We start from the raw sequence: 27,744 nt of genomic DNA, 5'->3' as shown, positions 1-27,744 counted from the left end.
TAAAATTATGCCTTAAGCTTAGCTCCTTTCAAGCATTCAGTGGAAAGCTGCCACGAGTTGCAGGTCTACACATTGTTTTGTAAAACAATAATAGCATGTAATTATTTCCCAGTATAACCTACAAGAACAATGCAAGCAACCTATGCCAACCCACAAAACTTACTTGGACTAACTGCAGCTCACTTTCCACTTTGACTCTGTCAGCAGAAACATGTTGCTCTGAAGGTCTGGCTGCAGCTTCACACCTTTCTAGCCAAATCGTGAAGGCGGAGAGCTCCTTCTCCTGTCTACCAGAACACAGCCAATAATAATAATAATAATAAAAGAGCTCATCAGTTCAAGTCCCATGAAACCAAAAGCTGGGAGACAGCTGCAGATATTTTTTCTGCCTGCATATCACACAGTGCTTTTCTCACCTCTGCCACTGTGTTAGGTGAACCTCTAGCGAGGCCTGTCTATCTTTAGCTTGTCTCAAAACCATTTCATGTCTTTGCTGAAGCATCAAAACATCCTGGGCGACTTTTTCTTTATTCATGATCTTGCGAGAACCAGATGAGAGAGAGGCCAGTGTTTGGTTCATTTTTTCCAGAACTTGACAGAGATCCTTATTTAATTCAACACAACAAAAGAGAAGACAATTACCAACCTCGTGGCCCTCACATTGTCTTGCACATAGCTAAAAAGAAGTAGAACTAATTATGCCATGGCTTTATTTAACTCATCCTCAAGTGCAGTAATGCCAGAAGGTGTTCAGGCTTGGCTGGTTGTATAACTGCCCAACCCAGGCTGATACATAGAGGTTATAAGGCTTTATTGATGGTGGCACCACATCATGCAAAACTATCTGTAGTAACACCACTATGCTGTGGACAAAAGGCAACTGTTGTCATATTTTATTTTTTCTGGAAGGCTGAATTGGGGGAATGCCTCCCTGCAACACTTACAGCTTTCTGATTAGCCTTCTTAAGACTGTCTTAGGGCAGTAGTGTTACTGGGTGGAACTGAAATAATATCTTTTTAAGCTAACTTTCCCCCACCTATTCTGTTAGTCCTGTTGACCACCCCTGCTCACGCTTGTTTAAAACAAATGGGGCTTCTCTCTTGCCCCCACAACACCAAGATTGCTGATTGCAGAAGTAATGTTCAACCAAGATTTCTTCAGTTGGGTGAATGTTGGCTACAGCCAGTACAAATACCTCTTCCATGCTAAGCATGAAACTAGGTAACAAACTTTAGATATATTTACCGTAACATTATGAAGGGCCTTATAAGTCTCTGCTGAGGAACAGCATGAAGTATCAGTCTCTGCCAGTTTTCCTTCATATCTGCACAGCTCCTCTTGGGCCTAAACCAGAGAAATTAAGAAAAAGTACTAAATATTTACAAAGTTACAAATATGTACACATCTATGCATGCTTATATGGTAGGAAATCCCACCGGTACCCCCACTCCAGTTAATTGTGCTCAAGGTAGAAAGCTCTGGGCTGCAGCCAACTAAGTTCTACTCAGAGTAGACACATTGAAATTAATGGACCTATGTTAGTCATGTCAATTAATTTCAACAGATGTACTCTGTTGAGTAGGCCTAGCATTGCATCCAACTCTTTGGATGAAAACCTTACACCCGTAACTGGACTAGGTCCAGCTGAAGTTGGTGGGGCTTACTTCTGAGTAGACATAGACAGTGTTACACTCCATATTCCCAACAAGAATGGATAATTCTAAAAATATGGTGACACTTTCTGTTCTGCAGGCAGATCAGTCTAGTTCATCTTGGTTTTAGTTTAGTTTTAGCATTACATTACCCACAGAGGATTGCAACTCATGCGTACAAAATACCCCATTAATTCAAGTGTGTACAACAGAAAGTATTTCTTTTAAGTGCACTTTTTGAGGTCTTCCCTGACAGTACATTTAATGGCCACTCTCTTTTGAATGACAGAACAAGTTTACGGTGTCTACCTTTGCAAAGTTTTCTTCAAATTTTTGCTGTACTGATGCCTTTCCAGTTACTGATCCTTCCAGATGCTGTGTACGGTCCCGGAGTTCTTCCCAATACCTTCTGATCTGTGTCAACTTGGCTTTGATATGTGCTGATTCTCCAGATGTAAGATATTGAGAAAATGACTGAGCATCCTTTTCTAAGCTTGGGATTTCATTTTCCTTGTCGTTTATTTCTTTAATAATGACCTAAAATGCAAATAAATTTGTACATAAAGAATCTATAGCATGTGTTTATTGCTTTCCTGCGAGCCATGCACATATATAGGAGTTAGTTACATTTGTTCTTGGGCGACTTCACACATTGCAGCCACCACATGAAACCAATGTAAATAGTTCCAGATAGCAGCTGCAGATGGATGGTGAATGATTCACAAATGCATAGGACTCTCTCTATGGAGAGCAAGCAGCCCTCCATTGCAAATAGTTATATTGCTTTGTAGCAGGAAAAAGAGTGAAAGACAATTAAAGTTTTAACATGATCAGCATATCAAAAACTCAGTAGTTAAATTGTTAATGGCAATATTGTGCTGTGGTATATGTATGGAATATACAGTGCTTTTTTCTATAAAAAATATTTAGGGGTACTCTCATTTTCCTACTCATATTGAAAAACTGCTCCTCAATGAGGCCAAACTTAGATTCTCAAAATGTTTAGGGGTATGTGTACCCCTGCGTCCCCCCAGAAAAAAAGCACTGGGCATATATCACAGCACTGCATTATCAGTAACTATTTAACCATTTGATTTTTAATATGCAGATCACGTTAAACAATAATGGACTTTTACTAGTTTTTCTGCTAGAAAACATTGTGCCTCCCCCATAGCAAGTCAGAAAAATTATGAAGTCAATTTTTAAGATGATTCCATGACAATTCACCAGATTTAAGTTTCCCGGTATGCATTTGGAATTAATCAAATTATAACAGGCTATCTTTTGTTAGTATTTTCACATGTCCTGTGGGAAACACTCTGACTGCTATTGTAGCCAAAATATTTCATCTTTCTGTAAAGCAGGTAGCTGTTATATAATCTTACTCCCACACTCATCTTCTAACATGCAGCAATAAATGGAGAGTGTAGGTGGCTTTTGGACTCCTGCCTACCAACCATTATTGTGACAATAACTATTGGCATTTCTCCTGGTTTATGCGCCCAGCCAGGCTAACATGAAATTATCCATTTATCCTCTTTCACCTAGTGATTCTGTTAAGCATCTGAGAAGCAGAAGGGATTGTGGGCATTTTGCTATGGGCTCATTTTGTTCCACAGAAAAACAATCCAGGTAACTCTGTGTGTGTGTGTGTGTGTGTGTGTGTGTGTGTGTGTGTGTAATCAGAGTTGGAAGGGACCCTGAGGACCATATAGTCTAACCCCTGGAATGCAGGAATATGCAGCTGTCCCTTACGGGGATCGAACCAGCAACCTTTTCATTATTAGCACTACACTCTAACCAACTGAGCTAACCTCATGGCAGGCTTAAAAAGATCTAACTTTAGTTCTCTAACCACAGGGTGCTATACCTTTGTGAGGGGAATACTGCTCTCAAACATAACTCTCACAGTGCCTCCAAATTACAGTTCTTGGGATTTTCTGGAGGAAGCCATGACAGTTAAAATGGTATAAAACCAATATAAAACAAAAGGCAATGGCAATAGGTGCACAAGAGATGTATATATAATATGTCTTTCTCATCTAGGAGTTCACAATGCAATTAAATATAGTGTTCTTTAAAAAGGCTTCTTGAATTACTGTTAATGCCCAAAACCCTTTGAGGGAAAACTCACTTCATCAGAGGAATTTTGAAAATATAACGAACAGTGTGGTTTGGATGCTAACTTCCACTCCTGGAAGAGTGGAAGGAGAGTTTATCACACTATTCCTTTTTCAGCACCCTGAACTCTCCAAAATCCGGTCATCGGTAACCCTTAAGAAATGATGTGGATGGGTCGCTCTCTTAGATAAACAAAGAAGCATTTTATGCTCCAAACCTTTATATTTAAAAGTACGTTTTATTGTATTAAAATGCAATAAAACATAACTTTGATATGATAATAGTGTGCTGTTTATATATTACTGTATTGTTTAATATGAACCACATTATATTATGCAAAGCAGAATAAATCTTCACATACATACATTTCTTGTGTACTTATTGTACTTGCTTTCTATTTTTTTTTTGCCTTGATTCTGACTTTTGGCTTTTCCTAGAAAAAAACTATATTGCCTTATAGAGTGCATATGTCCACAGTTGTCAGGTTATGGTGCTAATTGCTGTTGTCCCCTCCAAAGCAGAAAAGGTGAAATCCAGTTCTATAGTAGAACTGAGCACAGATGCACATACCCTATGTATGCTACCTTTTCATATACACTGAATGGAAGAGGCCAATCCTTTCTCATTTACATTTTTTGTGTATTATAAAGAGGAAAATAAAAAAATTCCTTCCTGTAGCACCTTAAAGACCAACTAAGTTAGTTCTTGGTATAAGCTTTCGTGTGCATGCACACTTCTTCAGATACACACTGTGTATCTGAAGAAGTGTGCATGCACACGAAAGCTTATACCAAGAACTAACTTAGTTGGTCTTTAAGGTGCTACAGGAAGGAATTTTTTTATTTTGACTATAAAGAGGAAAGTTACATTTGAGACATGCATATGCCCTTCACAATTGACACAAGGTGCAAATATGTTATACTTTGGCATTTGTAATCCAGAACAAGAGCAGGATGTCACGTAAAATCACTGTCTGGATCTCCAGTTGGCCCTCCTTATGTTGCTAACCAATATTTGTCTCAGATTCTTGCAGTTAGAATGGTGTTAATGACGATCAAACAGAACCACCTTACTAGAGGAGAATTATTTACATATCTGTCTCCCCAAATGCATTATCAATACCACAGTTTGGCGCATGCAACGAGAAGCAACAAACAAGCTTCAGATGACTAAACCAAGTGAACAAAGTCACATGCTTATATACACCCTTATTCTAGGAATGTGACCTAGAAGAACAGCAGTAAGTTTGAACCTGAAGTTTAGACATCCACTTAACTAGTTTCATTATTTCTGTATATATTTCCTTGTTCAGTTTTGTGTGTTTATATTTCTCTTTTAATGCATTTTTCTCAAAATATCTCAACCTTTAGTAATATTTATTTATCTTCTGTAATTCAGTTGAAAATATATAAAGGATACACCAACTCATATAGGCACACCGACAAGAACAAACATATATATACTACCACACAATCACTGTGTTCACTTATTATGTTACACACACCTTTGCTAACTCAATGCCATCCAGATGTTTTAGACTCCCATCAACCCCAGTCAGCATGGCAATGCACATTGCACGAAAGCATAAATGGCCCCAAAGTCCCCACTTCACTAGGCTACATTGTACTGGCAACAACAAAGCATAATCCGTACCTTGTCATGTTAGCTGACCCTGAGCTTGTGGTTGTTTTCCCCCAACCATGAGCAGCAAGCCATTAACAAATCTTGGTTACCACACATAGTTTGTTCAGAGAGAAACAAGCCCAGACTTGTGGTTTTCTGCTTCTGGTACAGCCAAGGAAACGAGCGCAGGAGAAGTGAAGCAGGGACTTTGGAAAAGTGTGCCTTGACATGCTGCTCATTTGCATTAAACAATAATTAAACTAACTATGGTTTAACATGACATGCAAGCTGGGCCATTAACACACACCAACACGAACCAAAACATCACCACCACAAAACAGTATTTGCAAAAGACGTAATATGTGATTTGTAATTGAAATTGTAATATTGTATATTATCCAGATATTTTTGTTTGGAAAAATTATTTCCCATGAAATCTATTCCACCATCCTTAGCAAATAAAAACAGATAACATAAAACTGCAGTACATACATTTTTGTAGTAATTAGGATAATTTGCTACTGTAAGTTTTAAAGAGTATTCCTCCCCATCGTTTTAAGACATAGTGGATGTACTCCTTTTCAGATTTAAGTATAGAAATTTAATGACACTTTTCTACAGCTTATGTTCTGATTTCAGAAAGTTTTATCAAATATGTATTTCAGAATACAGAAAAAAAAGAGAGTAATGGACTACTTTTAAAATGCCTTCTGAAGCCACAGTACAAGCTAAGAAACTTGCCTAAGATTTATTTATTTATTTGGCTGAGATCGTCTGCTATTCATGAAACAGGAGCACTTAAGCACCACTGATTTTCAGGAAACTTAAAAGGACTTGAATAGAGTAGACCTCAAGCTGTAAGCTTGAAACTCTAAGCAAAAATGCTCAATGGAAGAAAAATAAAAATAAAAATGATATTTTCATTTCTGGGACACATTAACCCCAGAATCCATCGAGAATGGTGAACTTCACCAGACCTGACACCACATATAAGACATTGCGGAGGGAGTAGCTTGCACTTCTATTCCCCCATGGTGCAAAAGTGGTCATCAAGCACTGCCATGCTTTACTGTTTACTCTTATGATGCTAGTAAATCCTTGGTTGCAAGTGTCGTTGTTTTTAAATCTAGGAACCACCATCCTACAAAAGATTATAAGTTCTAGCCATCTGTTTGGGGGTGTGTGTGATTCCAATCACATAACAAAGGCATAGCTTTCAGCTGAATTATTTGCCACTGAGATAAAGAGAGAGTTGAAAATATGTTTGTGTGTTTGTGCATTTGCAACAAAATGGCATAGAAATAAAAACAATCCTCTGAAATGGGCAACTTTTTCTTGTTCACAATCAAGGAGCACTTGAAGATACTATGTGCATCTGATATTTTATTAATGTACCTGGAAAAAGAAAACAGAACCTAGCATATGACAAAAAGAATTCAGAGTATGTAGCAAAGGTTTGAGTACAGAAGCTGCTGAGCCCAGTAGTTGCTTTATTATTTCAGCATTATTTGAGAAACAAGATACACAAAAAATCATAAATTATCTACCATACTGGAATAAATTACTGTAGCCACTGGCTGCAATACATAGCACGATATAAAACATTATACACTCTGTGAAAATATACCATGAGGATATTTTGCATGTAAAGAATATTAATGGAAAATATATCTATCTATTCACACCATTATATGTTTTCCTATTACATAAACTAAAAGGTCTGAGTGTAAATTCAACTCTATTGGGGGGGGCACACCTCCTGCAAAACCTTCCTCCTTAGTATCTTTGTCTCTAAAGTGTTTTTTACATCTTTGCAGCTGTGAAATCAGATAAAAGCATTTTCCTCTCTTTTGAAGCTTTCTAGAAGAGGAGAGAGAAAGCAGTATTTTAATGCTAAATATAATGCGAACCAATCACCTTAACTTGGCTGATTTGCATATCCAAGGACGATGTTGTTTCCAAGGTATCCAGCTCTTTTTCTTTTTCAGTGATCCAGATGGACAAAGCTTCAAATTTTTTGCCAAAATGATCCCACTTGTTTTTCACCATTTCCATGGTTTTAATACTAAAATCAACCATATTTAGTAGAAAAAATAAACAGTTTGTTACTGTTGAACTATGCCCATTTTCTTACATCTCCAGTTTGCTGAAAATGCTTACATAATAGCATGCCTTTTTTATTAATTTTTAAAAAGCATATTTCAAATGTCGGTTTACAGGTTTTATAAAAGTTATAGCACCTTAGGAGTCTGCCCTTATATTACCACAGTAGTGTGGGAGTTAAGGGACGTGGGTAGCGCTGTGGGTTAAACCACAGAGCCTAGGACTTGCCGATCAGAAGGTCGGCAGTTCGAATCCCCGCGATGGGGTGAGCTCCCGTTGCTTGGTCCCTGCTCCTGTCAACCTAACAGTTCGAAAGCACGTCAAAGTGCAAGTAGACAAATAGATACCACTCCGGCGGGAAGGTAAACGCCATTTCTGTGCACTGCTCTGGTTTGCCAGAAGCGGCTTAGTCATGCTGGCCACATGACCTGGAAGCTGTACGCTGGCTCCCTCGGCCAATAAAGTGAGATGTGTGCTGCAACCCTAGAGTCGGTCACGACTGGACCTAATGGTCAGGGGTCCTTTAGTGTGGGAGTTGCTTGGCTACTTCCCTATCCTAAAAAGTTGTGTGAATTAGCATAACTTCTCATGTGTGATTTTAAGACGTATAGCAAGAGCAGCCTGGCAAGAAGCTACCCTGTAGCACCTACAACATTGCCAAGAGAACCTAAGAATGATTTTTTAAATAGGCTTATTATAATTAGGGACTTAGCCATTTAAAAATTTGGAACCTATGAACGCCACTCAGAGCCATTCAAATTAACTGAAGTTCTGAGGAGATGTGGCTTACCATGAAACCAAGACAAAATATAGAGAAGAGATTTTTGAACATGTGCATATTCCTACCTAACTACTCTGCACCTTGGTATTCAATGCAGCATTGCAGCTATTTAGTGCATGTACCTATTTGATGCTCACACAGTTGCAGCAGATCTGCTTTGGCACCCTTAGGATATTAGCTTTCCATTCTTCCCCTCCCTTTAAAAACATTTATGGATTAAGGCTTTGGAGTAAATCTTGGAGAGCATGTGTACAATATTTGATGAAATCTCATACTACTCAGAGCTACTGAGCAAGGCCTTGAAATGGCTCCTGTTCACTGTTCAAGAGTTCATGGTCATTCTTACTACATTACTTTTTCATAGTAATGTAGTTCCCTCAATCTCTATTGTGCATTTTCTTTGTTCCACTTCTGTTCATTCATAGCTACCATTTTACCACTCCCTCCCACCACCAGGTGTGTAACATGCTTCAACAGAGCATCCCTGTGTGATTGTGCTCATGCCACAACTGCTCTAGAAGAGAGGGATAATGCTTCTCAACAAATACTTCTTGATGTGTAGTAGCCTAAAACCCACTCTACTAACTTTTGTTGTTGTTGTGCTGGATTTCTGGGCAAATTTCAAACTTGCAAAACCCATCAATTCCAAAGGAATATGACTGGCTTTCTTTACAACTTTACAACTGATGGCGTACATTTTCTATCTTATTTAGGAAGACAAGTCTATTGTTAGCTGAACTGAGGCAAATTGGGCGCAAGGAGCAGGGCAATCTGTGAGGCTGCAAAGAATGTGCATTATGAATCATACAGCTATATACATAAACCATACATTAGGGTAAGTACATATCTGAGAAAGTCAAAGTCAGTTGAAGATGCATGCATATTTTTCAACTTAATTATGATTGTCTTGCACCTTGTTCATAGATCAATTACATTACATCTGTTAAAACATGCACTGAAAAACAGCATCTCACTGGAAGCAAAAAAAGGCACTAGAAGTCTTCTGAAGGAAACTTTTCTACTTGTGGGAAAAAAAGAATAAAGACCACTAAAAATTACATAACTGGTGTTAGGAGAAAGAGAAAAGAGCAATATGGAAAGAAAGAAGCCACTCACAACAAAACAAATAGCATATGAAATTGCATTCTCCATGATTACTTCTGGGGCAATATTGTCTTACTAAAATGCAGCTCCTCTCTAAAGGTAGTGAAAATTAACCATGAAGTAGGTAAACAAATTTACATAGATTTATTCAGCAGAAAAAAGGGAAGGTATAATGAGAAGCCAAATGCAAAAAATGACATTTATTTCGTTGTACCTGCATCACTGAACACTGTTCATTCTGAAAAGTAATGTTCCAGAGAACAGAACACTGGACTTAGATCAGAAGTAATGTGGTTTAAATTTCTGTCCAGGCATGAAATCAATGGTTGCCTTGAACAACTCACTAACTTTCAGCCTCAGGTTCTCGCCTATGAAATGGGAATATTAGTGAACTCTCCCACAAAGGCATTGTGAGGATGAATCAATCTTGAAAACTCTTTTGGGACTATATGATGCCATGGATGCATTGATTTGTAGAATTTTCCAAATGAACTAGGATCTCAACAGAACCGGGCAGCACTTCTTGGGAGCAGCTCCTTGGGCTGTGGCACTGCAAATATATGTATCAGCCCTGAAAGGCAGCAACAGCGATATATTTAAGTTTTTGGTTTATTTGTATGAATAAATCTTTGGAGCAATGTGTGGACATTGAAGTGAATGTGTGAATTGGCAAGTGACCACTGATATTTTGATTTTTGTTAACCAATAATGTGAGTTGTAATATGGTTGCACCTTTAGGCCTTTTAGGAATGTTGATGGCTTATTCAAAAGCCCTGCTGGAATTAATAGGTGGTTTACATATTACGGCTGCAAATCATTTTAATTGTCTTGTGCAGCAGTGTAAAAGTTGCTATATGTGTAACTGCCATAACATGTTAACTGGTCCTAATATTTCCAAAACTGGACCATTAGGCCAGATCCAAGTTAATGAACATGAGGCAGAAAATAGAACTTTGAGCTGAAAGTCCACTGCAATGAAGCATCATTTTTAGCAACAAGAAAAAGAACTGGGTTTTAACTTCAGTGAGGAAAAAGGCACATTTTTATATTCTCGTGCACACAGACTGGGAAAATATGAAGAAAAATACTTTAAAAACTAGGCATACATTTCTTCTAAAGGCTTCAGGCACTTTAGGATATGGCACTATTCATTTATCCTTGCCTGAGTCAAATAATTTACTATGTGTGTTACTGAAGTGTATTATATTACTTCAGTTCTGTGCTCAATTAACTGCGCTTAGTTACATTAAAATTAATTGGCTTGAACATGCATAATTGAATTTATAATTGCAGCTTAGCATGGCAGTTCTAAGGTCACTTGCATGGAATTGAGTCCCACTGATAAATGAGAATCTGCTTCTTGGTACAATGCATTGAGGGACCAGTTACTATTTTCTGTATTGGTTAGTCAAAGTAGTTGTTTATACTCTTTCAGTACTACATGGTAATTTCTGCTGTATGACAAGCTGAGGTTTACAAAGCCAGTTGTGAATAAACACCGCATTTTGATAAGACAACAAAATGTACAATTCTTGTGTCAGGAAGGAAATAATACTATGACTGTTTAAGAACATACTCTTCTTCAAGTGAAGCTTCCATTTTTTTAACTTGTTCCCGGACCGACTTTGCTTGCTGTTGAAGGGTTTGCTTGTTCTTCTCACCAAGCTGTATTGCAAAAGACTTCTTGACAAGAGTCTCAGCCTCCATGGCCATGGCTACTGTCTGCTTAGAAAGTGCCTGTAAAGAGGTGTGGAGTTATGAACAGAATATATTTGTGGATAAAGTCTAGAGATACATTGTTAGCAACTGGTCAAGCAGTGATCATTATTCATCTTGAGTGGATACCTTTGTAAAAAAAGAACTCCCAGAACACCACTTCATAAAATTACTACTACAGTGGTACCTTGGGTTACATACGCTTCAGGTTACATACACTTTGGGTTACATACGCTTCAGGTTACAGACTCCACTAACCCAGAAATAGTACCTCGGGTTAAGAACTTTGCTTCAGGATGAGAACAGAAATTGTGCGGCGCTGGCACAGCAGCAGCAGGAGGCCCCATTAGCTAAAGTGCTGCTTCAGGTTAAGAACAGTTTCAGGTTAAGAACGGACCTCCGGAACAAATTAAGTACTTAACCCAAGGTACCATTGTACAAGTATCTCTGGTTTAGATGAGGAATACCCCCAAAGAACAGATTATAAAATAGTATAGTATATAAATAGGTTTTTGAAAGGAACTAATAATAATGGATTGTTATTATTTATTTCCTTTATAAATCACTTCCTATGAAGTAATTCAAAATGATTTCATAATACAGGGTGGCCCAAGAGTAGGTATACTTTTAAAAACAAACAAACAACAAACATTTTTCTTTCCTGATACTGTGAATGATGAGAACTTGAGTCAAGAACAAAGAAAATGGATTCTAAAGCAGTATACCTACTTTTGAGCCACCCTGTACAATGAAACATACCTAAAGCAATGGCATATATAAAAACAGTTCTTGGCTGATATGTAATGGTAGGCAATTCCAAAGGGCAGATGCTGCCACACTAAAGACTCGATTCCAACATCATGCAGAATATATCTTTGGATAAGAGAGTATCTATAGGATTCCCTCTCCTGCAGAGCAAAGTGATCAGTTGGGTATGTAAGTGATGAGGTAAGATGCTCTTTTAGGTGTCCTGGTCCTAAGCTGTGTAGGGCTTTATACATCAGCACCAGAACTGGAGGTGGTAGCCACAATTCAGTCCCACTGCCAATGCAGCAGCCACCATGCCAAAGATTGCCAAAAGTGCACAGGGCCTGTTTTCCACTACCTGAAATCCTGCCCGACTGATAGATTACTAACTTGGAATTGGCATAGTCTGTTCTGCTGCATTCTGTGCCCCACTGTAGAAAGAGAGGAAAACCAGGACTCTACTGAACCTATGGGAATTGTTTATAATGGATGCTATGCCCAGGTTGACCAATATTGTGATGTGTGTGTGTTTTTCTTGAAAAATATACTATAGCACATTTTCAAGGATGTTGCCCAAGGCAAAAACAAGGAAATAAAATAAGATATATATCCTCAGCAAAAGAACCAATAGCAAATAGAACCAATTATGATTGTAAAATTCCAAGTACGGCAACATACATACCTTTGTCTTTTCTAGTTCTGATGACAAACTCTCTAAGCTGCTAAAGCTTAAGATGCGTTCAAGAGCAGAGCTTGCATGACTAAGGTACTTTACAACTGTTTCTTTGTCCCTTTCAAACTGTTCCCATGTGCTTACAGTGAGCTACAAGAAAGAACAAGAAGTAAAAGAAAAAGTTTGCCTGCCCTGCAATTTACTAGCAATATTGTCAAAGTTGATAATGACCTGGTTTGAAATATTAATTTTGTCTAGCTCAAATGATAATGAGTCAAACACCATTTCCCCCGATAGGTTCTTCTCCAACTCAGAATGCAAAACAAGCTTCTGAACATGCAAAATCTGTCTATTTTAGCACTTCATCTTTTTTTTTGCTCACACTCCATAGACACTAATCACAGTTCAGACACAGCTATGCAAAAGCCCTGTAAAAGCTTGCTTTTAGGGCTCTAGAAAACCTGCAGCATCTGAGCCACTGGCACAAGAAAGTTCCCAAGCCTTGAGAACAAGGGAGCTGTGTAATCACTGAGTTTGTCTCAGCAAGAATCACGATCTGCATGAATTGATGCTTAGGCAAAATCTCTTTATACACACTCTGTAAGCCACCCCCCCAACCCATGAAACTGTTAGGAGCTCCATCTTAGGACAGTTTTAACGTAAGTCCCATGGCCCAGAAGAAGGTATATAGAGTATATAAAAGGAATATGTTTAATCTTCTGCTCATGCCAACAAGGAACTTTCCTAGTGCTTTGTCAGAGAAGCTCAAGGTTTGCATAACTGCCTTGCTCTGACACTTGGGAGCTTCCCTGAGTTATGCCCTGTGCCAACAGCTCACATACTGTACCGCTCCCTGGAGCTGGAATGTCTGTGTGTCTGCAGACAAGTGCAAGGTGGAGATGCTGGTGTTTCACAAGCAGAAAAAATGGACAAGTTTAACAAGAAAATGTATTACATTGTTCAAACTCAAAACAAAATAACTAAATATAGAGCAAATAAATCATAAACAAGGGGACTGTTTTTGTTTCTCTGTGGAGTTACATGAATAACACACTGACCTGCAATTGATCTTCACGTTTATCCATAGATTGCTGCATGTTTTCTAACATACTCTCCAACTTCCATAGGTCTTCTTGCACAGTGGGTGACAGACCACCGTCAATCTGTAGCTGCTTACCTCGGGCCATTTGCTGTTGCACATCTTGCCTCTTTTCATGGAGCCTCTTTGTCTTTTGCTGGGAGAAAACATTGGTAAGGGCTGAAGCAGATGGAGACATACTGATTCCCCCACTACAGAAATAGCCACATAGCTATGTATATATATATATATATATATACAAGTGGCAGTGAAAGAGGTGACTATAAAAGTGCTTACTACCGGAACATGTGAAGGTTCACATATGGGCTATTGTCCTACCTGGTGATACCGAAGGAGTTGCTGAGCCTGTAATAAGCTTTCAACCTCTAAGATTTTATCAGCTTCTGCCTGAGCTTCTTTTGAATTTGTGATCAGTTCTTCCAGATTGACTTTCACCTCTTCTGTGTGCTGGACGCAATCACCTACAGCACTCAACATTTTCTCAATCTATTGTTAGGAGAAATATTAAACCTCTGTGAAGCAGTTCAGTGTCAAGAATCAATACTTTCAATCAGGGGTGAGGAGCCTTTGGCCCTTCAGATGCTGCTGAACTACAACTTTCACCATTACTGGCCAGTGAACATTTATGCTGGGGCTGATGGGAGTTGTAGTTCAGCAACGTCTGCAAGGCCAAAGGTTATTCACTCCTGCATTTAATGATTAAAAAAAAACCCCTGAATTTTGCCAACTATTACATTTATTATTTCTAAGTTTTTAATTTTTGTCACCACAGCACACTACAAGTATGTATGAGTAGATTCCCTCCATTTCATTTGGTTAATGCTTTCTGAATTTGCTCTGTCTCACTTTTCCTGTTTCCAGTTCAGCTTCAGAGATTTTTTAAATGAATTGCAGAAGTGGCATCATTCAATGACTTTCCCCTCCATACTAGTACATATTTTATATACAAAGTAGCAAACCCATTCTCCAAGTGGGATCCTTGTGCAATCATAATGGTATCATTAATGCACATGAGGAAGCGATTAGCAGGCTCAGGGGAAACCCCAAGGATATTTAGGGAGAATAAAAAACAAATATGTGTCTGAAGCCCTCCCCCACAAAGCCCAGTGAGGGCTAAGCTTTCTCAAGCTGCATACACAAAATACATTTAAAGCACCCATTTCAAAGAACCCTGGGAACTATAGTTTAGCCCTCAGAAAGTTACAGTTTTACAGTTCCCATGATTTGGGTGTGTGTGTGCTTCAAGTGTACGATAGTTCATATGCAACCTCAGAGGCTGCATCTTGGGATCTCATGCACCAGTTCAGTCCATATGAGTAAGGGCATTCTTTCAGATAGCCAGGTCTCAAGCTGTTTTGGAATTTATAAGTCAGCCGACAAAAACACCCCAACAACAACAACTTACACTTAGCTCAGTATCATCTTGGCAGCCAATGCTGCTCTTTGAGCAATGATATCACATATTCACAGAAGATGTTAAACTAGCACTGGGAAAGGACAGACCTCTGTGGTCAGGATATAGTCAGCCAATACAACACTTGGAAACTGACCCTGTATAAAGGAGCCAAGCTACTCTAACACAGTGCCCCTTAGTCCCAATTTGCAGAGTTGGTCCCGTACAATACTATGTTATCAAGAGCTGCAGGGATGTCAAGCAAGATAAACAGGGCCACACTCCCCAATCTCTCTCCTGATAAAGGTCATACACAAGGGCAACCAAGGCTGATTCATTCCTGAATCCAGGGCTGAACCCACAGTGGTATGAGTCCAAATAATCCATTTCCTCCAATAGTGTCTGAAGCTGTACAGCTATCACCTTCTCTAGCACCTTTCCCCAAAAGAGTGGAATGTACAAGGAATAGTTCTCACAAGCCTCCAGGACCAGCACACTTTATTTTGAAAGCAGCCACACTACCACCTCTTTCAGAGCATCACCCCTTCAAGCAATGAAGTGTTCATCACACCCTAAATCCAACCAACCTCTCACCTCAGACTCACTCAACTCAATCATGATGGGCAAGCGTAGAGAGGGCATATAAGTACAATAAAGTGATACTATACCTCTATCAACAAGGCTAAGAGGCTCTTAAAGTCACTTGAAAGTCTGGAAAGCTCATCCTCTTGCTTTTTGGCTTCATTCTCTGAAGAAACTTCAGACAGGGCAGTGAGCCTAGATTTCAACCAGCTGATAGCTTCTCCTTGCTTGCAAGTTTCTTGCTGAATTTCCTGAAATATAATTAATACAGAAATTAGAAACACAAACAAACAGTTTAGTCAACAGTTGTGGGTTGCCCCACTACTTGATTCTGTTTCCCCAGGAAGTGTCAGTTCTCTTACATTCCACTGTTTATATAACCTTGTTTACATTTGCTATAAAGATAAAGGACCCCTGGATGGTTAAGTCCAGTCAAAGGCGACTATGGGTTTGTGGCACTCATCTCACTTTCAGGCTGAGGGAGCCGACGTTTGTCCACAGACAGCTTTCCGGGTCATGTGGCCAACATGACTAAACCACTTCTGGTGCAACGAAACACCATGACAGAAACCAGAGTGCACGGAAATGCCATTCACCTTCCCGCCGCAGCAGTATCTATTTATCTACTTGCACTGATGTGCTTTTGAACTACTAGGCTGTCAGGAGCTGTGATAGAGCAACAGGTGCTCACCCCGTTGTGGGGATTTGAACTGCCGACCTTCCAATCAGCAAGCCCAAGAGGCTCAGTACTGTAGTTTATACCACAATTCAGTGCTCTAAAATGCCAAAAGCAGAAAAGAGCTTATTTGCACTTTCAGTTTCTACCATCTGAACTCATCTTGCTAGTATTACAAGCAAAAACATCTATCTTATTTTCAGTAATTATAAATGTACCTCTATTGATGTTTTAAAGTGATTATATTTAGTGGTATCACTGGCACCATGCTTAATCTTCTTGAGCTGGGCTTCCCTTGATGAAATCCAGCTTTCCAATTCAGAAAATCTGAAACATAACCACATAAACAACCAACAGCCAATAAGGAAACAGAAATAGTCATTTATATAAATCTTAATGGAACTAAAAGAATAGTTCTTACTACACCTCAAAAGGCTTCTGACTGTTTAGAAGGGAAATTGCCTCTGTTAAATGTTTTCAGTGATGGAACATTTAAAGCTGGTGAATATACTTTGGAAACATCCGGATCCTTCTTCTTTAATGCAGAGCCTGTACTTCTCTTAGGTATACTTTTATATTCTGTGTTACTGTATATATGTAAGATTGGAAAATTTTCCTCTACTCCAGAGGAGTATTGTTGTATATTAGGGCTTATCATCTGGGGCCCTAGGACTCTAAAAGCCCTATGTAAAAGTTCAGTTTAGGAGCTCTAAGGAAGGGAGGGAGAGGGAAAGGGAGAGAAGGAAGAGGGCAGGCAAAAGAGAGAAATAGAAGGGAAGCCTGTGAAGTTTTGGCTCCAGCCCTGCCTACTGTGGGACCACAGCTGCCCACATATTACTCCTACAGGAGGGAAGTTCTATAGTTGTAAATTTATTTTGGCATAACAAAATGATGAGCAGGAGTGCTTTTCTAATTATCTTCACCAAGGTTTTATTATGTCTTTACCATTGTCAGACAAACAGTACCTGTCCTTGTAGTCTTTCCATTTATCTGGGTGATCCATTAGCTTCATGTAGGTGCTGGCAACCAGGGATTTAAGTTCACTGAGGCTTTTCTGGCTACTTTGTGATGTTGTCCTAAGTGGATCCGATTCAGGCAGTTTCAAGCACAATTCATTAATCAGATGCAATCTTTTCTCACATAGCTGTAAGGAGCCTTTCTCGCCAAAGAACAACTGAAGGCAGAAAAGGAAAATGATTGCCAACTCCATTGATATATTTGATGTAATATACCTTCCATTACGGGTATTTGCACATCTATGGAAGATAAAACTGACTCATGAAGTTATAAAACCTAAAGGTTAGGTCACAGTCAATAATAATTTAAAGTCTGAGAAGTTAAAGCTGAAATCCTAAGCACACTAACTCTGTGTTTCTGGCAGTATTTTGAGCCCAGTTCACATGACAGACTTACATGCTGTTGATTCTGAATGACTGCTTTTTCACATAAATAAGCTCACACATAACCTCATAGTTTCTCACATAGGTATTTAAAATCTTGCAGGTACATTTCAATTTAAAAAAAGATATGACAGTGCATTTGTGAGAAGACACACACCTTCTCTCCAGCTTGTGCCACCATTGCAAGGAATCCAGCCCCTGCCACATGGTGTTGTTTTTTATACTTTATTTTCCTCTTTCCTCTTGAGTATTACAATTACTATTGAGATTCTATATATCAAGTATGACTGTTTAAAGTACCTAATGGGCAGCCCTCCCCATGTGATCACTGTTGACCAGGCACTAGTAGTTTTGATTAATTTTTTTATAATCCCTAAACTATACAAGTACCCTTGGATCACAATCCAAGTTGGAGAATCCTATCCATTTGGCTGTGGAAGTTGAAATCATATAGGGTTTATTTCAACACAAGCATATATTGAACAGGAATGTAAGGATCATGTTGCTCATCTTCTGAAGCACATTGTGTACTTCATAATTCTCATGGAATTGTACAAGCACATTATGTACAATTTCTACATGTACCCATATAACTGCTTTTCAGGCTTACCTTGTGCTCTCTAATTATCTTCTCACTGCTCTCCTTGGACATCATCTCTTGCTGTCGAGCTAGTTCAGCACAACATTCTTGCACTGTTGCTAGGAATTTGCTCTTTTCCACTTGTATCTTCAAGCGAAGTAAATGGTATGGCGCTTCTGACTGGGCATCCTGCACCCCATAAACGGTGGGAGAGGAAAGAGGAAGTTGACATGATACTCATTTCCATTATTTTATAATATGATGTTAATATTTTTTTAAATATTGTTTGAGCTGCACAATGAAAGTCAATATAAACACATGGGGATTTCTAATTTTGCCTGTTCAAGAAAAGCTGAGAAGAAAATTTGTACAAAGAGACCACCCACGGAGACCAAGTGGAACCATGCTTACTTAAGTCTGGAAATACTAACCTTCCATTGCTTATGTAACTTCCTAACAGCTTCCTGAAGAGCACGTTGTTCTTGCTCAGGAAGGATATCAGTAAGCTCATCACAAGCTTTCAGGAAAGCATTTAGCACCCTCTGGTCCAACTGACTGAAAAAATCCTGATGTTGAAAAATAATAGTACATAGTGATAACGTTACTGCTTTGCTAGGGAAAACACACAACTGGTAACAAAATCTCAGACTAAAGGAGGAAGGTGGTATTGCTGTTGGGGCTGCTTTTATGAATGGCATCTGAGCCTATATTGTCCAAACTACCAGAAAAGCATGGCCAATACAAATACTTCATATCACTAGGAACTTAGGACATGTGGGTATTTTGGTGTTGTGGTGGCAATATTGATAACGATAATGATAAATTATTACAATGATGAAGTAGTAGCCACATCAAGAAACAAGGTTCCATTTCACCACTTTCCTCTAAAACTTTATTGGCAGGAAACAGAGCTAGTACATAATTTATATTACTAAGTTCCATATAAAATGTCCCTTGTGCTGCTCACTCCCCATCCAGCTACACAAACCCCAAACATTACTCAGAATGGGAGGCCAGTTTTTATTTCTCATGCAGCTACTCATGGGAATTCTCTTTCAAGCTATGGGGGAAAGGTGTGGGTGGGCAGCTATATGCAAGTGCACACCGACTTTCTGTTCTGAGTAACAGATGGTACACTGTGATTTGTGCACATCCACAAAGGTGTGAGGTTATTTTCGTCCTCTCCCCACAGGCAGAAATTTGCCTGCAGCAGGAAAAGGTCAATCATATCCTAACTTATGAGTCTGGAGTAGGTTAATTCTCAATTTCACTAAAATCAGCATTTTCAGAAATTATATCCTGTCACATACAAAGATGTAAATGCTTGCTTTATTGTGATTCCTAAATATACATTGCTATCAGCTGAACAGGATCATGTTGAAAATAAGGGTTTATACTCACGGTATGTTTTCTGAGAAGTTCTTCAGGTCTTCCTTTTTCCTTTAGACAACGATGTGCTATCTGTAGAACATTTTCTAATTCTGTTCTGGATTCCTCAAACTGCTTCATCAAATGACTGTTTGCCTCCACATTTTTCTTCCAGTCACTTGTCTTCTTGACCATATTCTTTGTAAATGAAAACAGGAAAAGATAACAATAACTCTAGGGGTAGTATGCAACAAAGAATGGACCCACTGAAAAAAAATGAACTGAAATGAATGAAGTTATCTTCATTAATTTAAATAGGTCTACTTTAAGTAAAACTTAGTTGCATATCACCCTAGTTTTCATGATTATGTTACTCTACTCCAAATGGAACAAAACAAAATGATGAACATTTCCTTGTTTCCTTTTTAGCATTTCTTTAATAAGAAGCTTTGAAAGAATCTGTGAGGGTGGGTTAGATTTAGTCTGCTTTAATATGCACATGGCCTGAAAATTGGACATTCTGAGAGCTATAGTGCTTAAATCATCAATGGGAAATCAAACAGGGCAAAATCAGATACGACCCACAATTTGTCTGAAATCTGATACAGTATATTGCTAACACGCCAATATCTTAAAAGTAATAGTTCTGAAAACCTAGTTTAAACTGGCCTTAGTTCCTAAGTCCCCAGACCTTCTCTTTCTTTCCATCACAATCACCTGCAATACCTGAAACCGCCTCCATTTCACACTGCAGTTACTGGGACCAGCACATTGGTGAAAGGTAGAACCAGAAACATTGAGAGAGAAGGAGGAATATTTCTCCCTGTCCTCTCAAGCCAGTGGTGTGCTGCTTAGTGGCCCTTGTGGAAAAAATGCTTCCCCCAAGGCCACTGGACCTGCACAGCATGTCTCCCTTTCTCTCATCATGAAGGAGCCACTGCCATTTGCCCCAGTAAGTACAGTTCAAGGAGGAAAGGGTTTTGGTGGCCAGAGGCTAAAGCAAAAGGTTAGGCACCTCTCCTCCACTGGACCACCGTTCCAAATTTTCATCTCCTGAAGCAGCTTGCCTTTGGAAAAAAATATGCACGTCACATGTTGCTAGGTTCTCCGGCTGCTTCCTTCTCTACTCTTGTCATCTAACCTGCATTTTTATTTCTACAGCATAATTTGGCAAGGGTTTACCCAAAATTTATCAGACTCAGATAATTCCAGGAAAATCTTCTTTGTGTAATCACAGAACTGAAAGGTAACTTGGAGGCTGCCTAGTTCAACCTTTCAACTGAATGCAGAATCTGCGATGCAGGATGCAGCTAAAGCATCTCCTAACAGAGAGATGCCCAGCCTCTGCTTTCACACCTGAAGCTGCCTTATTTGACGTTATCTGGGTGGCTCTGGCTTTCTTCTCAGACATTTGAGATGAAGGCTCAGCTCTTTCATGCTGGGAGTGCTGCAGAATGGACCACCCTCCTCTCACAATAAATTACCTGAAAAGCAGCTTGTATTTCTACTACTTTCTTTTGAAGCACCGAAAGATTGAAGTGGTGTAACACCTTACTTGAAGTCACAAACTTCACAATGGTCTGACTGTTTCTCTCAATTAGTGATATGTCTTTCTTGCAATTTTCTTGATAAGCTACTAGATCCTAAAAGAAAATGAAAAATGAAAGCAAAATTAAAAGTGTTTTTACAGTAAGGAAAACTAAACAGTCAAAATAACACCAGTCCCAAACTAATACATCCATGTGATATAGCCACCTTTTTTCTTTTTTAACATAATAATAATGAGTGAATTTATCCTTAAAATACAGAAGTTGCAGTAGTATCATTTCACAAAAATTAGATGCTATTTATTATTTTGCAAACATTTTTTAAAGGTCGTAGTCATGTGTGAGGTTCATGTGCACTGAAGCCCCAATGTTTTCAAATAGCTCTTGAGCATTTGAAATGAAACAGGATTGATCATGTATTGGCCTTTTAATGTAAATTTTAGTTGTTAAAATATTATAACAGAAGATTCATTGATACTCATTAAATGCTTCAAGGCTATTTTCCTACGTAAATATGTTATATTTATGACAAACCCATATTGTGGGCTTATTAGCATTCAGAAAGCAATTTCTGTGTCATATGGAAAATTCAACTGTAACATTAGTTATGCATGTCTTAGCAGGTGACTAAAGCTGCAGTTTTAAAAGCATCTTGTATATAATTGAGCCCCAGTAAAATCTAGTGGGGGGCTACCTTTGAGTGAATATACTTGGGATCAGGATTTAAGTTACTCATACGTATGTTCCCCTGTCTCTATCACTGCATTCCCCAGAAGATAAAGAGGCACATCAAAGCAAAAAATAAAAGGCACTCAGCAAGTAGAATCCATTAAATTTTAATGACTATTGTTTAAAACATCACAAAAAGTAAGGTGGTGCCTTAAGTGTTTTAGAAAGTACCATTATTGTAATTTTTTAAAGCAAAGATCAGCAGCCTGGAATAATCTGGAAGGTATGGTTTAATTATGATTTCTCCAAAGCAGGATTATCTCCTGAAGCAGAGCCTGTGGTAGAGGGAACTTGCTTACCAGACAATTTATTGTCATATTCCTTTGATTCCTTACAAAGATTTACTAAAGTATTCCTTCTAATGATAGCAGATGAGATTCCTGGGTTCTAATAGAAGTGTGTGATAGCTGCATAGGTCAAAGAGCTGCATATTGCTTTAATAAGGATAGATTCACAATGCTGTATGCAGTGAGGCCTTTTTTCATGTTCACTCAGAAGAATAACATTTTTTCATTGGTGCACAGGGTTGCTGCCTAAGCTTGCAAAGGTGACTTCTGCTTTCAACACTCTGCACTCAACACACTGTTTACGATAATGTGTAGATGCATGGCAGCTTTCCACTGCCATGTAGGTCCACAGATATTTTGGAGTAGTGAGAAATATTAGCGTGATGAATGCAAAAATGAATGTCTGCTCCCCAAGGTCTCTGGTTAAGAGATCTTTCCTGGCTCTGCTATCTGACATGCCAGGGATTGCACATGCTATACCACTGAGCCAGGCCCCCTTCTTCAACCATATGTTGAAGTCAATGGAAAAATATAAGGTGAGCTTCAGTTCAATGCAATCTAAAGTGACTTTTGTGTTGCCTAGAGTGGAATATTGGGTGCATTCTTACAGAGCTGAAACTGGAGCAAAATATCAATCTTTTTAGTATACTGTTCAACTGAATCTCCCCTTTGAGCATTCATGGAAGAAATACCTGATGTTGCTGTTTAAAAACATCGGCAGGCTGGACTTCGGGGTCTAGGACAGAAATAATTTCATTGACTTTCTCAAGAGATTCATAAAAGTTTGTAATTTGCTTCTCCAATTCTTCCAGGTGAGGCAGCAGCTGCTGAGATTCATAGAGCACAACCGGACAGGTACCATCTACCTGAAAAATATATATATTCACATTATTGTATATTGTGCATTTTTAAAGTAAAATGGGCCTTGTAATGCATCTTTATTCCCTTAGCACCAACATAAAAGGTTTAAAATAGTAACAGGTTCCTATAATATTATTCACTATGTGTTGACTTTAATATGTAGTTATTAAATTATCATTAGAACATTTGTGTGGGTGATATGTCATTCTACTGTCTTATACTCCACATCAGCTTCTCTCTCCCACACATTTCTCTGCCTAGCCTTTTAGCCTCATCTTACCTGCCACCCTTGCCTGATTTCCTCTTTGATAGGGCAAATAATACTGTAATCCTACAGGCACTCATCTGGGATAAAGTCCCACTGAATTCTCCAAGACTTACATCCAAGTAGGCATGCACATCAGTCCTGGCCTTATATCTAAGCCTTAGAACATCTTCAACAATTGCTTGAATACCTTGCCAAGCTGTCCTTTGATTCCTGACATAGTTGCAAGCATTTCATTGACTTCTTCTGGTGGAAGTTCCTTGGTAACAAGTTGTGCTGTCCTTGTAACCATCTTGTACTGCGATTCCATCACAGGCACTTTCTGTTTAATATCCTGCAACAAATAGTTCAGCAGTAACTATGTATGTAGGTATGCACTTTCTTTTTATACAGCGACTGTCCGGCTAGTTGTAGGTGCAAGATCTACTCTGAGTAAAACTTAATACTACCTCTGGTCCACCATTATAATGACTACACTACACCAGCTCTTCCTGGTTCTCATGTAAGCAAGGGAGAAATACAATGAAAAGTGTAATATTTGCAAGGAAAGAAAGTACCTGAAAACCAGAACATATAAACTGATGCACCAGCTAAATAAGGCTCTGTCCTAGAGGATGCACTTTCCCATAAACCCTGGGTACAACAGGCAGGACAGGACAGAAGACAAATAAATAATAGTTGGGTAAACTAAACCCAGTCCCCCAACACCCTGGACCAGTGTGGGAGGTGGTGTTGGGAGCTGAAAGGGTAGCAAAACATCACCTTGCTCTCTCCATTGGACTCAACCCTGAATGTTTAAAGAATGGTCTCTGCTGGAAGAAAAAGAAACTTGCCTCTATTTCTTGAACAAACATTTTCATATTTAGAAAGGACACTTCTAAAGGAACACGGAATTTCCTCTTTGCTTGATCAGTGAAAGCAGACAAGGTAGCTATACCATCCAAATATTCTTTTCTCATTCTGTCTAATTCATCAGCCCGAGCGTACTATGAAAGCAGATAAAACAGAGGGTCAATAGAACACTGACTGGTTCAGGAGCAAATGCTTGCATTTCATCCAGTATTATTTTTAGAACTCTGTGAAGTGATATTTTCGCATTGAAAATAGCATTAAGTAACATGCACATCTTTACAGTGGCATAGGAAGGGGGTGCGGTGGGTGTGGTCCACCCCCAGGTATCATCACTGAGGGGGTTGTTCAGTCAACAAGTGCGACAAAATGTGGCTGAACTCGACGCTGTGTAGTGGAGAGCGTATGGATAAGGAGTCAGCATTGTATGTTCTGCATCTAAGGTCAGAGGAAGTATGCCAGAATTGCACTGGCAGTGCCACAGGGCTTTCCTCCCTCCCGCTCTGTTGGTGGGGGAGCCTGTGCCCGTGCTGCTGCCCCCTGAAATCACTCAGGCTCAGGCATCGCCCTTAAAGGCAGAGGCAGGCAAGAGGGGAAAGCAAGCCGTTCCACCAGCGCTTGGGAGCTGTGCGGAGCCGCTTCTCTCTTCGCTGCCACGCACTCTGTATCTCTTAAGCACCTACACTCAGGTATTCATGGGTTTATTTTCCTGAGTAATGGGATGTGTTTTTGAAGTTGCGAACAAATCTACATGGTGACCCTTTCCTCCTTCTCTCTCTCTCTCTCTCTCTCTCTCTCTCTGTGCCCCCTTCCACCTTTCCACATATCCCCGCTTAACTGTTTCCTGCCTCGCTTTAAATCCTTTCTCATGTGAAAAGACACCTTGGGGAAGTGATTTTGCCCTTTCAGCTCCTTTTTGTGTCAATGGGTAAAACTATGGAACAAAAGCCACCAAGGACATACTTGTTTGACTTGCATAAATAATTCTCTCCATCGTCCATTCAGCAACAGCAGCTGTTGTTTTAAATCTCTGGAAATGGTCTCATCACACGTCTCGATCAGAAAATTGCCAGCATCATTCATAGCAGTGTGCTGCTGAATCCACTGCGGTAAATGCCGGAAGAAATCCTAAGAAGAACACAACTAGCAATGAATTCTGAAAATGCAAACATAAAAACCTCACACCACTTATTAAAGCATCATTTGGTTTCCTCCTTACTTCACTTACTTCACTTTAGTCTGACAATGTCTGTTTTCTGCATGTTGTAAAAAACAAAAAACTTTTGGTACCTATTTGTTATGGGGGCAGGTAGTCATCATTAAGACTACCCAAATGAAGATTTGAGACACTGAGGTGCAACCTTGCTTTATTTACAGTTCATGCTTCAACAAATACACTTGGCTTGATAAGAATAAATAGGTAAGCTTCTTCCAAACTTTGAAGCTACAAATGTGAACAAGAGCAGCTGTGAGGTGATCCCAACCTCTTCAACTTCATACTGGGGGAAAAGGCTGAGGACTGTTTGGCAGCTGTGTGGCCAAAGCACTCAAAGAACCTTGGAGACTCTGTAGGACTAAACTGGCAAAAAAGCCACCAAAATATTTACTGGCCCTGCCTTCTAAAGGGAAGCATGGGGGCACCTATGCAGAAACTGTACATATCAGAGATTCCATGTGTGTAAGGAGATCCTGGACAAGGCTGATCTTTGAAGACACTATGCATGACAGCCTTCAGCAAACTATGATAATAAATTATTTCTACTACCTATTTCTTTCCATATTCTGAGCCTTGGCTTCTTTCAGAGCTAATCCTCTGATCACTCTTGTTGGAGGACCTGAGCATATAGTGGCTTCACTACTGTTGGTGCTACATCTAGGTGTATGTGTCTCCTCTTTCCATCTCCTCTTTCTGGGAGACGATGCCAGACCTGTATCTACCTCTGAATCTTCCTGCCCTGCAGGGGTGCCAACTTGAATAATTTTTTTGCGGGGAGGGGCAGGTAAGCAATTACATGACATGGCACATTTGAATGGCAATACTCATCAACTTTGGGGGGCACTGCCCCCCTCAAATATTTTATTGGGGGGCCTGAAGGGACCTTGGCCCCTAGGAGTTGTCTCCTATGCTGCCCTGTAACATCTAGCCTGCTCCCTTTCTAATAGTTGACCAAATCTATTGTAGCTAATTATTTGTTTTGTTAGCAAATGATGCTGGTCCACATGTGTCCAGTGCTGCTGTGCTTAACGTTCTTTGGATCAGGGTCCCTGTTAAACAATGGCAAAGAGCACACACAGCCACTATAGCATTAATCAAAGAATATTCCTTACCTTTTTGGCATGTTCAGAGTGATTCAGCATTTTTTCGGCATCTTCTAGCCAGGCTTGCAGACTGGCCACTGTGCTGCTATATCGGTCCCAATTAGCAATGACTTCTTCTAACATGCTTCTCACACTTCTCACCTCTACTGACAAGTGCCTCCACTGTGTTGTTGTCTCATTCATGAATCTCATAACACTCTCTATCTCTTCAGCTGAAATACAGTACTGGAGTTTAACATAAATCTTGACCCAACTGAAGTGAGTATTCCCAGAGCTGCAACTTTTAATCCATTAATTGGCTAGATTAACCAATTCTAAAAATTTTGATTGGCCCCAGACTGTGCCCTGGTTAACTGGGCAGTAGCGTTTTGCTTTTGTTTTCAATATTTAACCTGGTACGGATGAAAACGGCATATGGTGAGCAGCATCTTTAAAGAAGTATCCCTCCTTCTCCCTAATTCAGGGGGGAATAGAATGTAGCTTCAAATATTATGTCTGCTACAACCAGTGCTTTTTTTTTTTTCTAGAAAAAGAGGTGCCGGAACTCACCATGAATGCCTCCCTTGTTCTCTTATAACGGTGTTGGAACTAAGTTCCAGTGAGTCCCAGCTGAAAAAAAAACCTGGCTACAACACACATGCACTCACAATCTCAACACAGAGTGTGCTTTTTCACTTCAGAGCTATTGCCTTAGGTCATATGTAAATTTAATTAATATTGCCATCCCAATGGCTTAAAAATATGAGCTGGCATGGTTAATTCACCCCACTAACGCTAAAGGGAGGGATTTTTTTTTAATGGAAAATGGCGGGGGGGGGGGGGAGGCAGGAGAGAATAATCCACCTCTCCACCCATCTCCATAGGGAATTCTCTTGTTTGTATTTATAGAACATTCCCTAGTGCTTGGTAATTGCTACAATAACTGTACAAGGTCAGTAGTATTATTACCCCCAGCCTTACTGCAGGTGTGGGGCTGGGCTATATGGTTCTTATTTATCCTAAAGCCTAGTTCTTATACCACTGGAAATACATGACCAAGAAAAAGGAAATGGTCTTTGCTGTATCAATGCAATCTTAAGGCTAAGAATTCAAGCACTTTGTACAAACAATAAAATATGTAAGGAATATCACAGTGTATCTCTTCATTTCTTATACAATGCTGGCCTATGGATTCATAGAAATCTGTTTATCAAACAAGGAAGCAGAAAGCCACATCAATTTCTCTGTACTAAGGGTAGAACATGTGGATGATACAGGTGCCTGAAATC

The 27,744-nt window shown here is 39.4% G+C and overlaps 1 protein-coding gene across 13 annotated transcripts in view; it reads right to left on the bottom strand.

The window, feature by feature from the left end:
• SYNE1 (spectrin repeat containing nuclear envelope protein 1) overlaps positions 1-27,744 on the bottom strand; it is a 291,021-nt gene that overhangs the window by 175,417 nt on the left and 87,860 nt on the right. For all 13 annotated transcript variants that reach the window (XM_082215153.1, XM_082215141.1, XM_082215140.1 and 10 more), the window contains 21 exons: positions 26,486-26,688; positions 25,121-25,285; positions 24,142-24,294; positions 23,499-23,642; positions 22,875-23,048; positions 21,104-21,262; positions 19,653-19,817; positions 18,683-18,817; positions 18,282-18,440; positions 17,237-17,445; positions 16,490-16,598; positions 15,682-15,846; positions 13,939-14,106; positions 13,580-13,756; positions 12,531-12,671; positions 10,962-11,122; positions 7,315-7,462; positions 1,963-2,190; positions 1,247-1,345; positions 417-604; positions 164-287 (listed from right to left, as the gene is read on the bottom strand). In XM_082215153.1, the coding sequence (XP_082071279.1) occupies positions 164-287; positions 417-604; positions 1,247-1,345; positions 1,963-2,190; positions 7,315-7,462; positions 10,962-11,122; positions 12,531-12,671; positions 13,580-13,756; positions 13,939-14,106; positions 15,682-15,846; positions 16,490-16,598; positions 17,237-17,445; positions 18,282-18,440; positions 18,683-18,817; positions 19,653-19,817; positions 21,104-21,262; positions 22,875-23,048; positions 23,499-23,642; positions 24,142-24,294; positions 25,121-25,285; positions 26,486-26,688 (3,374 nt within the window). The remainder of the gene's footprint in view (positions 1-163; positions 288-416; positions 605-1,246; positions 1,346-1,962; positions 2,191-7,314; positions 7,463-10,961; positions 11,123-12,530; positions 12,672-13,579; positions 13,757-13,938; positions 14,107-15,681; positions 15,847-16,489; positions 16,599-17,236; positions 17,446-18,281; positions 18,441-18,682; positions 18,818-19,652; positions 19,818-21,103; positions 21,263-22,874; positions 23,049-23,498; positions 23,643-24,141; positions 24,295-25,120; positions 25,286-26,485; positions 26,689-27,744) is intronic.

The sequence above is a fragment of the Podarcis vaucheri genome, assembly GCF_965113315.1.
Source record: "Podarcis vaucheri genome assembly, chromosome: 3".
In the NCBI taxonomy this organism is placed as follows: Eukaryota; Metazoa; Chordata; class Lepidosauria; order Squamata; family Lacertidae; genus Podarcis; species Podarcis vaucheri.
This window is presented reverse-complemented; position numbering and strand designations above follow the sequence as displayed.